A 14,996-nucleotide genomic window follows, 5' to 3' on the forward strand; every position below is an offset into this window, starting at 1 on the left:
GGGCGGACTGTTCCGCATGTCACAAAGAGGGGCATATCGCTAGAAATTGTCCGTCCTCTGGGCAGATCGCCAATCGCAAGAAGGACAACGTCACCGCAAACGGGGCGCGAACCAACAGGGTGGCAGTAGCAACCGAGGAAAGCAGAGAGGCTTCTGAGATAGTTCAAGGTGGCGACGTATTGGTCGCCGAGATAAAAACATATGCAGAGAATGCAGGTGTGCGGACTTCTAAGTTACAAGAAGTCGAGATAGAATGCGCCGGTGTGCCCACCACCGCCGTCGTCGACACGGGCGCGGAGATTACTGTGGTTAGGGAAGACATTGTGCCGAGCGAATATCGCAAGCCTGCAGGCAGGATCAAACTGGTCTTAACCTTTGACAAGAAGGTTCATGCAGCGCTAGTCACCATACCTATGAACTTCAGACGTCAGACGCTAACTGTGAAGACCCCCCAGAGAGCACACATTGTGTGCGCCCGTACCAACGAGCTCTCGAAGGACCTGAATTCCTTGATCACGCGGGAGGACTGGGAGCTAATACAGCAACTGGACCCCGGCAGTGAGACGCGGTCCGTAAACTAGCTCACTGCAACTGGGCCCACAAACAATATTCCGGAGACTACGTCCCATGAGCACTCTTAGGTGACAGCGTGCGAGGAATGCCCCGATATTACCCCCGATACGCTGATCGAACAAGACGCCGACGCACACGACGCGGCGAGTCAACGTGTAAAATTACGCGAGACTCAAATTGGCAACGACAGCTTGACAAAAGCGTGGGCCGATGCCAAAGAAGGGAAGGGGGAATGTTTGTGTCTGGCGGGCTACTCTTCCATCAGGACACAATCGCAGGCACAAAGATGAAGCAGCTGATTTTGCCAGCTCAAAGGCAGAAAATAGTCTTGACGCTGGCACACGAGTCACTGTGGGGAGGCCACTTGGGCCCGAAGAAGAACAAAGCCAGAATAAAATACAGCTTCTTCTGGCCTGGACTAGAAGCAGACGTGGCCGAGCATTATAAAACGTGTCACACGTGCCAGATTCGGCCGGATAGGCGCCAAACTGACAGAATCCCCATTACACAGCTCACCAGACCTGAACACCTCTTCCAGATCGTAAACGCCGACCTGATTGGACCTCTTGAGGTACCGTTGACCCAAGGACACAAGTATGCCCTTTACTTAGTCGACCTCTGTGCCCGCTGGCCAGAAGTTGTGTGCCTGCGATCGTTAACAGCGAAGGCAACATGCAGTGCCCTGCTAGAGATCTTTAGCCGTACCGGAGTACCGAAAGTGATATGTTCTGACCAAGGGACGAACTTCAAATCACAACTAACACAGGAAATGATGGCTAGGTAGGCTGTTCACCTCGCTTTTCCACGCCAGAGCATCCCAAGAGAAATGGGCCGGTGTAGAGGTAGAATCGCGTATTAAAAAATATGCTGTACCACGTCATACAAAAGGACCCAAGACACTTGGACAGGTTGGTCCCTTATGTTTTTTGGGCATATAGAGAAGTTCCCCACGACACAACGGGTGTCGCACCATTCAGGTTGCTTTACTGTAGAAACCCGACAGGACCGCTCGCGATTCTACAGCGAACCTGCAAAAGGTGAAGTGCCATTTTCGGGGACCTTACGGGAAGAACCAGCGTGATATCTGAAGCGAACAACTCTAGATCGCCGCGAACGGGGCCGGGCTCACAGCGAGCGCGCGGCAGGGTAGCTACGCGCAGGCTTACAACCGGGCGACACGGCACAAAGCGTTTGATGTCGGGGACCGTGTACTGCTCTTCGACACCGACCGTGACAAAAAACTTGCGCCAAAGTCGCGGGGCCCCTTTACAGTTATTGCGCGCGAAAGGGAGCATTCTAACCGGATCAACACCGGAGGGCGTACAAGCTCCATTGTACATGCAAATCGCCTCTGACCGTACTACGCTAGAACCGGACACGTGGGTGTCGTTTTTGACGAAGACGCAGAGTTCGGGGAAGTAGAATCCACACACTGCATACCACGTGGTAAAAGTATTGCTCCGCTAACTCAGGAACAACTAGCTCACTTAAGCGAGAAGCAGCGCGCGGAGGTAGGGACTCTCCTCGCCAAATACTCGGACCTGTTTCGCGAGATGCCGGGTATTGCAAAGGTCGGACAGCATCGCATCGAGCTAGAAGATGGGCACCAACCTAAACGGTCATTCCCGTAGGGAGTCCCAGAGCTCCTAAAGACCAAAGTCAGCCGCCAAGTAAACGAACTCTTAGAAATGCGACTGATTTACCCAATCGAGAGCGAGTACGCACACCCCGTCGTATGCGTCTGGAAGAAAGACGGGTCAGTGCGCCTCTCCATAGATTATCGCACTTTGAAAGCGGCTACACGCGCCGATGCAATTCCTATGGCGCACCCACAAGAGCTTGTACTGAAAGTCGGGCATTCTAAGTTCATCACGCTAGTAGACTTACGTCGTGGGTACTGGCATTTACCTATGGCCGCAGAGAGTCAGCATATGACTGCTTTTGTCACGCATGACGGTCAATACGCCAGGAAGAATGCGGCGGCATCGTCTCAAAAGGTCATGAACACCGTGCTGGCAAAACACCAGGATTACGCCACGGCATACCTAGACGATATAGCCATATTCTCTACGACATGGCACGACCATTTGAAACACCTAGATGCAGTTCTCCGCATATTGCGCGAGGCAGGGTTTCGGGTGAGCGTGGAGAAACGCCAAGTTGCGCGAAGTCACATTAAATACCTCGGCCATGTTGCAGGTGGTGGAACGCGTTCGCCGGACCCGGGAAAGTTAGCGGCGATTAGAGATATCATGCCACCAACCACCAAGAAACAGCTTCGCAGTCTCCTTGGGCTCTGAAACTACTACCCCGAGTACGTAAAGTAGTACGCATAGGAAGCACCGTTAACAGCATTGACGAAGGGGGGGGGGGGGGGGGGGTACCCAACTCGATTCCATGGTAGGCCGAGTCACTGCGAGCGCTGGAGCGCTTGAAAAATACCCTTTTCCGCGTGAAATCTCTGAGCACGCCAGATCTAGAAGAGCCGTTCTGGATCTTTACAGATGCCTCCGAAATCGCAGCTGGCGCTTGTCTCGCGCAAATGGGAAAAGATGGCCGGGAGAAGGCTATCGCATTTGCCAGCCACCGCTTCACCCCAACTCAGGCGCGTTGGTCCACAATAGAACGAGAAGCATTTGTAATTATTTGGTCACGAGGAAAATTCGAGCAATGGGTATTGAGAGTGCAGGTTCACGTAGTGTCAGACCATAACCCTCTTTCCTATCTGACCACGAGTACGGCACATGGCGCCAAACTCGCCAGGTGGGCACTGGCGTTACAACGGTATAATGTCACAGTCAGCCACAGAAAAGGGTCGTCTAATGGAAACGCCGACGCGCTTTCCCGGCACCTAAATTCAACATGGCAAGATTAGTCCATTATAACAGGACTTGTCGGGCTAGTTGGTTGATCATAATGCAAAAAAAGACGAACTGCGCAACAAGAACACGGACGAAAGGGAGGCAGACACACACTAACGCAGACTTACAACTTTACTAAAGGAAGGAATACAAGGCAAATATATATAGCTATCCCCAACGCACTTCAAATCTGATCAATATGGCACGTAACAATCTGCCCAGGCGATAAACAGACCACACAAGAACCAACCGCTTACAAGATAATCTTATACCGGGCCGGCCCTTTCTATGAAAACACTAGTGCCCATTCGAAGTTGGTCAAGCGAGGCATCATTTCCCTATGTGTTGAGTCGGCCCTGAAAAAGACTTGTGACCACAAAGTCCAAGAGAGCTTCCAGTACCAGCTTCAGCGTTTGCAAGCAGCTGGATACCCTCCGCACGTCATTTCGAGTGTGTGTGAAAATGTGCTTCAAAAAATTGAGAACGCAAAGACAAAGAAGACGCCGAGCAAAAGAAGGCCCATGTGATTCCATACATCCACAAATTCTCGCACAACATCAAGAAAGTGGCGAGAAAAGGAGGCGTAGACGTTGTCTTCTCGGCTCCATGCAGACTGTCCAAGGTGTGCGTGATGATGAAGAACATTAAGAAGACCCCTTGCAAAATCAAACATCTAAGGAAGTTCAAAGATTGCGTTTCCGGTGTTGTTTACCGCATTCCCCTTAGTTGCGGAAAAGTCTACATAGGCCAAACCGGCAGATGCTTTAATGAAAGAGCAAGGGAGCACCGGTTGAGCGTGGTAAACAACGATGGAGGGTTTTTGGCTAAGCATTGTGCGGACTGCACAAAAATGAAGCAACGGGACTGTGTACCATGGTTCGAAAAGACGGAATTTCTGGCCAGATTGAATGACAAATGGGAGCGTCTCGTCGTCGAAACATTTTACATCGGCACTACGGACAACTGTGTTAGCAAGGCTTCCATTTCCTTATCAACCAAAGAATTTTCGTTTTTGCGGGGGCATGTGTAGCCTAGTGGCCTGTTTGTGCCCTGGTGATTGAGCAGTGACTCCTGATTGCGTTTGATGCTTTCGTTGTTCATTTGATTAGCGATCTCAGTTTTGTTTCGGTTCTGTCATGGTTTGAAATGTTTTCCTACGCTTTGGATTTCATTCACCCCCCTTTTTTAAAACCGTTATTGTCTTAAACTGTTGTCCCGTCTTCCATCTTTTTGTTTTTTAAATGACTCGGTGCCTATTTTCACTGTTTTTGTGACGTAGCTTCTTGAGCTGATTCATGGTTTTTTTGTTTTTTTTTTACCTTTCTGACCTGGTGCCTTTTTTCACTGTTTTTTTGTTGTTTTTTTGTTTTTGACGATGACCGATGTGGTTGTTTTTGTTTCCCGTTTTGTTTGCTTTCAAAAAGGGGAGTGCTTCGTCTCTTGGTTTGGTGCCAGCACCTGCGCTTGTAAGCGGTTCGAGCTCCAGTGGTATCAGATGGCTACAGTAGTGTGGTTTTTGATATGAATTTCCTTACTTTGCAGAACGCGTAATTCTCAAGTGTGCACTGTCGCTAAGCTTTCCTTTGCTTTTTGTTTTCATAGAAAGGGCCGGCCCGGTATAAGATTATCTTGTAAGCGGTTGGTTCTTGTGTGGTCTGTTTATCGCCTGGGCAGATTGTTACGTGCCATATTGATCAGATTTGAAGTGCGTTGGGGATAGCTATATATATTTGCCTTGTATTCCTTCCTTTAGTAAAGTTGTAAGTCTGCGTTAGTGTGTGTCTGCCTCCCTTTCGTCCGTGTTCTTGTTGCGCAGTTCTTTTTTTTGCATTATAGTTCATTATGTAAGCCTGATTCGCGCACGCTGGTGGACGTGAACGTTCCCGCTCACCTGTATGCATATGTTTGCGATTGTGTGCGTGGATGATTTGCGAACCGCCCAAAGACATTGTTCGTCAGACTGGGAAAACTGCAAGATATTGAATTTGCCGCAAAACCAGTGCACGTCGGAAATCGACAGTACATTAGAGCTGTGCATGTAAACTTCAGATGTACAGCCGACGAGTCGCGGCCTTGAGTTTGTGTTCAGATTGGCTGGACAAAAAAGCCCAGCAATCTTCTTATGGTGGGGCGTGTAAGTCCGCTGCGGCTAGCGCCGGGCGCTTTCGGCGCGCCCGCCGCCGAAAGAAATAGCGTGGAATTCTCTGGGAGGCTCTCGTGTGCACGCGCGCTCCCGATCGCATTCCAGCGCACTGCCCAGGTCCTCCTCTTTCGCGACCTTAACCTAGCGACGCGCGGCTTGAAGATTCTAGAAGCCGCGAGCAGAGTCCCGAAGGTGGGCGGAGAGGGGAGCAACAGTGTCAGTGCCGCGGCGCCTACTCCCTCTCCCAGTGCCCTTGCTCATCTCTCGAACATTCGGATGACGTGCACGCTATGTGTTCTTCGGTTTTTGCGTTGGGCTTCGAACGAGCGAAGTGGCAAGCCCCGGCTTTGATAAGCCCTGAGAAGAGACCTTGGAGCTCATGTGTTTGTAGTGTCAAGCGTGCTGCTTCAGTTTTATTATCTGTGTGTGTGCTTGTCCTGTGTTTAAAAGTTTGACAAAGATGAATTTCCCTGTACCTGTCTCGTCTTCCGTGTGCCCATCGTCTGCACTTCGTGCTACACGTCACCCGCCAAATCAACTGCACCTCGGAGAAGAGAGGTGCAGGAAAGGAACCTTTGAGAACCTTACTCTACCTTTTCAAATTAAATGCTAGTCGAAGTGGTTTTTCGATCATGTTTCAAATCACACATGATTGAGTTTAGGCACTCAGGTAAACTTAAGTTACCGGTGGAAACTCCACTTTTAATGCAGGATACTACCGCTGCGGCAGCCTAGTGCTTTAAGCATTCCCCTCGCAAGCGGGAGGTGCGGGGTTCGATCTCCAGTGATAAAAATTGCGTAAAAGCTTTCCCCTGACCTTGTCCTCGGATTCTTTGCTTCGAAAATGGGTCTTTGATCCCACCTTGAGATGAAAAACATCTTGCGCCATGGCGCTCTTTGGCCAAAAATACTATTATGCCATAACAATTTATCAACATCATCATTAATAGTGGGGGCTGTGCAACAAGCTCAACAGCCAGTTATTTCATTAAAAGCTTTCTGGAATAACAGTGATTGCATATCTGTAGCTATGAAAATGTTCATAGTTTTCCAACTTTCAATCATGTATTTTGCAGAGGAGATTAACCGGACATGCGAATCACGACAACGACTTAAATAAAAGGTTTCGACCTCACAGATGAGGAAAGCACTGCTCGTAATAAACCCTATAGCCCCACCTTATGAGAAGGTCACTGAATGGCGACTGTCCGGCGCGTACATTTTGAAAGTGGCGGAACCCATAGTTGAGTTGAGTTGTTGTAAACTACCGGTGGGATTAGCCTTGCAATTGCAATTGCGTAGCGACACTTAAATAGAAATCACAGAAACACTGTCCGCAAAAACCCAAATAGACACTCTTGAGGTCACCATGTGGAGGCCAAATCCGTGTCCTGCAGGTAAAGTAGAAGAAGGCGAGAAGCATCCCTTCTACTCGACTGGCTCCCGCGCGGGAAAACAATGTCCTGAAGAGAACTGTGAGGAACTCCTGCCTTCTTGAGGGATCCGAATAACACAGCCCGTTCCGCGTTGTACAAAGTACAAAGACGTGAAAAAAACGTGGAGTACGGCAAACGAATTGATGGGCAGATCCAAAACAGCTGCTGTCGATGATACCATCAAACGAAATTTTCCAAAGGAAAACCTTCAGACTTTGTGTGACAGGTTCAGTAAAACTTTTATCGCTGCAGCTGAGAAACTGAGAACAACGCAAAGTGACCGACATTATGAATATGAACCGAAACGCGCATGCGCGCACTCTGCATATCTCCCAGCGATGTCTGAAATGGATCTATGGAATATAATAAGGGGCATGAAAAAGATTAAACCACCAGGGTTTGATAAAATTCGCTCTCGGGATTTGTGCACGAACTTCGAGATTATCAAACAGGTTCTCCTTAATATATTGAATGGGATATTCGAAACAGGTATAATACCCAAAGAATTGAAAATTTCAATTGTGAGGCCGGTTTACAAAAACGGTAAAAGAAATGACTGCACAAATTACAGGCCGATAGCGACATTGTCCACTATTGCACACATAATGGAAAAAGTATATTGTCTCTGTAATGCAATCCTTTTGCGAAAAGTATTCTCTGAATAATATAGCGCAATACGGGTTCACAAAAAATAAAAACACAACTTTGCTAGAGGAATTCTCCGACTATATAACTGCATCAATAGAAAATAATAACGTAGTCTTAGCTCTATTTCTAGACCTAAGCAAGGCTTTTGACACGGTAGAACACAACTTATTACTAAAGAAATTAACTAAGCTAGGTTTCAGAGGACGCTTTCATCAATTTTTTGTAAATTATTTTTCCGGCCGACTTCAGTGCGTTAAACTAGAAGAGACATGCAGTGAACTTCAAATAATAAAGTTTGGTGTGCCCCAAGGGAGCACCCTCGGACCGATACTTTTCAACATATATGTTTCCGACCTCGGCCTGCTACCGCTGAAATCAAAAATTTTCCAGTACGCAGACGACACTGCAATTGCTCTGGAAATTCAGGATTATAATACGGGGTATCAAAGCTTTCAAGAGGACTTATCAGCGATAGTAGATTGGTTCGCTCATAATTTAATTTTTATAAATACACAAAAAACGAAATTATTGTGCTTCAGAAATTCTCATGAGGCGCTTTCAATAAATAACGACATATATTTGCATTCTTCTAAGTGTACCTCATGCATCTGCCAACCATTGCAATTCGAGCCAGTGGTCAAGTATTTAGGTATATTCTTTGACCAGCACCTATCCTGGAGTGACCATGTCATTTACGTTTGCAGAAAACTGAGGGCTGTCGCAGCCATGATGTATAACCTTCGAGGGAAAAGCCCTGTCAACTTTCGAAGAACTGTATATAAGTCATTAGCCGAACCAATTATCACATACGGTATCACCTTGTATGGTACGTGTTCTGACCACAAGAAACAAAATATTAACCGAATAATTAAAAGAATTGTCAATAGCATAGCCTATGGAACGGAATGGGAACATATAGAGACACATGAGAAATACCGCATACTAGGAATACTTCCAGTGCATGAGCTATTTAAGTATACTGTGTTGACCCGCTACTATTATTCTAACAATTTTAAGCTATTAGTAAAGAAAGATGTATCACTACGAAAAACTGAAAAATATGTTAAACCACGAGTCTTTACAAACTATGGAAAGAAAGCCAGGAATTATTATGTACCTCAGATATTCAATGAACTAAGTGAGATACTGTACGATTTAAAAACACGAGCTGTAATGCTGAGAGAAGTAAGGAAATGGTGTTCAACTTTGTATTGTAATGTGTGATTTTTTTTCCCACTCAAGTGGGGAACTTGTCGGATTTCTTTTTTTCGTTTTTATTATATTTTCTCGTTTTTTATATTTTGTTTGCATTAGATTGCATTACTTGTATTTACCTTGTATTATTTTTTTTCCTGTTATGTGAATATTGTGAATGTATATTGCTTTTTATCCTAGTTTAAGGATGCAACACTGGCTGCCTGGTCTGCTAACAAGCACTATGTGCTTAGATTGACCAGTACTTCTTTTTTGTACATTTCGCTATGAAATAAACACTTCACTTCACAGCACAATAGGTAATGTTCTATGTCACCACACACACCACACGTTGAACACAATGGTGACAACGCTAGGCCAGTCTTATAGATCCACGCCGGCGTACGAGCAGAATCCGTGCGAACGCGGTGCAGCAAAGTGGCTTGGTACCTTTTGAGACCCTTGGTTACACATGGCTGATGAGGAGAGCTCCACAAAGAACTGAAGTGGCACAACACCACATCTCTGAACATTTGCTTGACTTCATGAGGGACTCCATGTACTGGAATCCCGGAGAGAGCTGTATAGGCGAGGTTGCTAATCGACTTATAATCCCAGCGCAGTTCCATTGCATGATAAACGCCATTTTTCTAGGGTTATTAGTTGGAACAGGTTGAAGAAAACTAGCCATCTAGGAGTTGAAGTTCTCTGCGAAGGCGGCGATCAAGGTCTCAAAGGAAAGCACCAGCTGTATAAAGCACTTCAAAGTGCCAGGCTGCATCGCTTGGCTATATGAACGCAGGACATCAAACAAAACGTGTAGAAGGTCGGAGAGATTCTGGCTTTTGAGCTCCTTATTTTGCTGCACGCACTGGCGCACCACATCGACAAAAGTCGGGGACTGGGACCCACTCTTGGCCACGGTAGCTGGTGTCTGCGTCTCTTTTAAGGCAAGGGGATGTCCTCCATGTTGTCGAGTCTTGCTGTGATCTGGTCGCTGAGGAACATGGACACTTTTTGCAGAAGCAGATCGAACAGCCAGCTCACCCTCGGAGGCCGTTGCCGACTTGCTCGGATCAGGTCGTGCCGCCACGTCGCTTGCTACCACGTCCCGAGCTTCCGACTCGAGCGCAGGGAACTCTTCACTTCCATGTATCGGCTTCTCAGTAGGTTGTGGTTTGGGGCCACTAATGAAGGACTTGCGACGGTGTAAGGCGCTTACACGGAATGTGCAGCCACTGAAACTCGCTGGATGGTCACCTCCACAATTAGCGCAAGCAAAATCTGCCTTGCACTCTTTGTAATCATGGCCACCACCACACCGCTTGCAACGTTGGTCTTTGTTGCAAACTCTCGCTACATGTCCAAAGCGCTGGAACCTGAAGCACTGGGGAGGAGTTTCAACGAACTCGTGGACGGCATGTTTGGTGAAACCAAGGTCAATTATTCCAGGGCGCTCGGTGTTGGGAGCAAACGTTAGCACAATAGAGTTTGTAGGCTTCGCTGCCCATTGTTGTTCTCCAGGCTCCACCCGGCGCATTAACCGTCGCACGTGCAGAACTCCTTGCGGTTTCAAGTAGTCAAGAAGGGCACTTTCCGAATACAACACTGGTACTCCCCTTGTAACACATGTGTTAGTCATGTAGGAGTGTGGCAACCGGGCTTGAACTTGTATGCCACCGATCTGAGAGCACCGCAGAAGAATGTCTACTTGCTCTTCCGTTGAGATATCTAGATGAAGAGCCCCTTACGTTGTGAAGCGACTGCGAATCGGAGCAGATCCCAGTAGTACTTTAATATCATCGAACAGCCTGATAGGGTTCCACTCTCTGAAGTCAACACCTTTCTCTTTTGGCTCAACTATCACTGGGATGCCGACTGTCCGGTGCTTCCGATGACTCACCACTTTGAAGCCATCGCTGTCCATTTCCGCCATGTCAGCCACTTCCTCGTCAGAGGCGACGATAGTTGAGTCGTCCCCACTGAGCGATGATGACGCACTGCACTGCTGGACGTCCCTGATGACTGGCAGATCCCCGCCATGTGATGCCATGGCCGCCTCCGCCCCACTGGGCTCCTTCGGATGGCGCTGTCCCTTTAAGGATACCGGCGCCGGAGCTGCCGTACCATTCCCGTAGGGACAGTACCGCCTTAAAGACGCGGCCGTCTTCCAAGGATGGAAATAACCTAGTTAATAACTAGAAAACACGGCAAAATTACTGAGCTGAGGTGACAACAGATCGAGCAGGGTCGTCTTCCTCTTCCTCCTTCCCTATAGGATTCCAAAGCATAAATGCTTTCTGTTATAGGAAAAAGGAAGCCGTTAAAGCAAATATTTCGAGCATTTGCTTCCCCGACAAAGTTGTGTGCTCTCCTCACCCCAAGGTGGTGTTCGCGAAGCGTTGCCGCAAAAGGGCTCACCTCACCTTGTTGGATCGCCCGTTCCCTCCAGGTGAACGACAGCTGTCGCCGAGTCTTCTACAAGTTCTGCTTGGAGCCACGGCGCGAGTTCTACTTTGACGCTGCGACCAACGCCTGCGTTCCCCTCGGACGACAGAACGGGGCCGAGGTTTGCATCCGCGGCCCCAACCGGTTCGCAACGGCACCGGGCTGCTCGCGGCAATGCGTCCGCATCCGCAGGCCTCCCGGCAGGTGCTTCCGCACGCCTCTTTTGTCTACGTGCGGCAGGTAAGGCTACAACCATTCTAGCATTTAACTTAGTCATGTACAAGCAAAGTGAAAGAGAACACATGAGCCGCTGCGATGCGGCCCGACTGCGTGACTCTGGCAGTTCTGAGAATTCAAGGCACACCTCGTCGTGGTCAATTTTTTATAGTAAGAGTTTTAGAATGCCTCCGGTTTCAACAGCCCAACGACACGAGCGCCCTAGTCTCGTGTCATGCCTTGCCTCTTCCTTTAAGCCTTGTTCTTTTCACACTACCTTATACCATGAATCGAATTCAAGTTGCCCAACTTTGCACCTGACTAGTGATTGGCTTCCATCGTGTGGGGTTTGTAATAGGGGGAATACTACGTTTTCCCCGCTTGGTCGCGGCTGACGCCGTCCAAAACCTCACAGACTCCACCCGCGATCACGCGCGCTACCGAATGCGCGCCGGCCACGGCGGCTCTTGCTCTGAGGGAAACAAAGGAACGACACACTGGCTTACACAAACATACACTTATTGCTACAACAACAATAACGCTAGCTAGCAACACGGTAAGGAATCGAGGTCGTCCGACTGACCAGCATGGTTGCGAGCGAATGTTCGCCCACGCTAGGGCAGGGGAGACAATCCGCGGCCGGACAGGACGAGATGCGGGAGACGTTCTACCCGCGTCCTCATCCCGCTGGCGATGAGTCGAGCGCCGGCCGGAACGTCAGCGCGCATCGAGTTTTGGAGCCGAATAAATAGTCCTGTCCCTGCGCGCGCAGCAGTCACGCCCTCCTTGGCGCTCGTGGCGCTGCGACGCCAACGCCCTCTCTTGTTAGTTAAAGTAACTACCCTTGCAGGTCAAGATGAATCTGTATTACGGGATTTTTGTAGCGAGCTCAGTGGTTAGGGGGCTCAGTGGTTAGGAACACGACCGCGGCGGCTGCGTTTTTATGGAGGAAAAACGCTAAGGCGCCCGTGTGCTGTGCGATGTCAGTGCACGTTAAAGATCCCCAGGTGGTCTAAATTATTATTCCAGAGCCCTCCACTACACCACCTCTCTCTTCCTTCTTTCACTCCCTCCTTTATCCCTTCCCTTACGGCGCGGTTCAGGTGTCCAACGATATATGAGACAGATACTGCGCCATTTCCTTCCCCCCCCCCAAAAAAAACCATTATTATTGTAGCGAGAGCTACACTGGGCTACCAGTCGAGCGTTTCCCGGTACCTGGGAGAGGATAGTTGTGCGCATGCACCGTTACCATGGCAACTGGAGAGAAGCAAGGTATGGCGTGCTCTTCGCTGCCGCTACAGTGTTCTAGAAGGTTTTGTAGTGGCAAAAGTGGCGCTCTCCCCGTGAGGCTTTAGAAACGGTTGCCGCGGCGCGGCGCTGGCGTAGACTCCTGGGGCAGAAACAGCGCGTCGTCGGCACGCGCGCTGCGCGGCTACGAGGGGCCAACAGGACAGTCGCTGTTTTTATGGCGTTATCACATAAGTATCCCATTTTTTTAATGCATCACCACGTGGCTGCCAATGAAAATGCAAATAACGAATGGATATTTATTTTTTACCTTTCAAAGAGCTGTATTTCTGTGACGGCGCCAATGGGAGGCAAGGGATGGCGGCCGCTACCTCGAAAATTTGCCCGGCGCTCCCTTCTGTCAATTGATTTTGTTCGCTCACAATCACCTAAGCGGCTTAATCTTTGCGTTGCGTTATGTGAAACCAATATATCGCTGTCTCAATGCCGCAATTTGTTCTTTTTATTTTGTCCTGAAGAGGAACAATGCCCAAAAACCGACTCCCCCTTCGACGTACGCCACCCCCGTAGGATATCCTGGGCAGCCCTTGGAATGGTAAAACCAATCTACAAATTTTCGCTGCAAGTTTGTTCTCTTTGAAAAAAAGGCAACAGCCAATCTTGGTTTTTCTGGGGTTTTGCTTCATTATTCCTTTTCAAGAAGGTCAGGTGGAATAACTTCCAGACGAAATAGGATAGCGCTTGAACGATGAGTCCGCGAGTGCCTTTTACTGTTTCGGTCACTCGTTGAGGTTCAGAACACAGGACACCGGATCAGAACACAGGGCACCGGAGCGCTTTGTCGTCTTCCTCGCTCGAGCTCTCTGCTGTCTGGCATGTCCTAGCACGTCTGAGTAAACCTGTTTTTCGCACGTCAACCGTTTGTCGGCGACATATTTGGTGGAGGTGCTGGAGCGTCCCATGTACGCTGACTACGAGGATACGCTAGACGCCTGTTCTCAACCCATGGATTCCACACCCGTCCAAAAGGAGAGCCGCCGTGTGCGAGGCCTACAACCAGACTTCGGCCGACTGACAACGCCGGTAGGGGCCATGACGTCCACCACGGCTAGCCAGACAACTCAGCCTTCCGGGACTGCCGCGCCGTTCGTCCTTCACGCAGCTCGCTCGCCGCCACCGTTCCACGGTGACAGGTTCGAGGACGTTGAAGACTGGTTGGCGACCTTTGACCGAGTGGCGGGCTTCAATGAGTGGGATGGCGAGCGCAAATTGCGCAATGTCTACTCCGCGCTGCTAGACTCGGCCAAGACGCGGTTTGAAAACCACGAAGTTTCTTCCACCAACTGGTTGGTTTTTCGCCGAGAGCTGCTGGTGACATTTAAAACCAGCGAAAGAAAGGAGAAGGCAGAAATCGCCGTGCACTCGAGGTCACAGCAGCCCAACGAGAGCGCCCCCATGTTCATCGAGGACATAAATGACTCTTCAACCTGGCCGACCCTGCTAGCCCGGGACCAAGAAGGTGCGCCAATTAATCCGCGGCGTAAAAGAGCAGTTATTTGGCAGACTGGTTCGTGACCCGCTAAGAAAGGTGTCGAAATTTACCAAGGAGGCAACGGGTATCGAGCGTTTTCTGCAGGAACGGGCGTTTACTATGGTCGTCAGGCTACTACATGTAGCAGCCGCTTCCCAGTACATGTCTCCGTTGCAGCCTGCCGAGGAGCTTCAGGAGCTTGTGAGAAGCGTTGTGCGCGAGGAACAGGCGAAACTTCGCTCGCAAGCTTCACAGGCCAGCATCGCTGCAGTAACGGACGTGGTCCGTGATGAAATCCGGCGAGTTGTGCAGCCACCACCAGCGCCACAGCCGACGCCCTACGTGATGACGTACAGCGACGCACTCCGAAGTCCTGGACCAGCGTTGCGAACCTTTTCACCGATCGCTCCTGCGCCTCCTCTGCGGTACCCAATCGCAGCAGTACCCTCTGTGCCGCAAGAGTCCAGGCCCACCATGAGCAAAGCGCACGTGTGGCGTACGCCAAACAATCGGCCGCTTTGTTACCACTGCCGGGAGCCCGGCCACATCCTCCGCCACTGCCCCTACCGCAGAATGGGTTTAAGAGGCTTTTCACCTGACGCACCTCGACTGCGCTACGGCGATATCGAGCACTGCCTGGCCGATAACGTGCAGTCCTCGACTTCGCAGCGACGCCAGTACCGATCGCCATCCCC

The 14,996-nt window shown here is 49.6% G+C and overlaps 1 protein-coding gene across 1 annotated transcript in view; it reads left to right on the plus strand.

Annotated features, from left to right (window-relative positions):
* The window catches only part of LOC144130110 (uncharacterized), a 120,346-nt gene that overhangs the window by 53,448 nt on the left and 51,902 nt on the right, over positions 1–14,996 (plus strand). The window contains exon 3 of the mRNA XM_077664126.1: positions 11,308–11,543. Within this exon, the coding sequence (XP_077520252.1) occupies positions 11,308–11,543 (236 nt within the window). The remainder of the gene's footprint in view (positions 1–11,307; positions 11,544–14,996) is intronic.

Source organism: Amblyomma americanum, chromosome 4 (genome assembly GCF_052857255.1).
Source record: "Amblyomma americanum isolate KBUSLIRL-KWMA chromosome 4, ASM5285725v1, whole genome shotgun sequence".
In the NCBI taxonomy this organism is placed as follows: domain Eukaryota; kingdom Metazoa; phylum Arthropoda; class Arachnida; order Ixodida; family Ixodidae; genus Amblyomma; species Amblyomma americanum.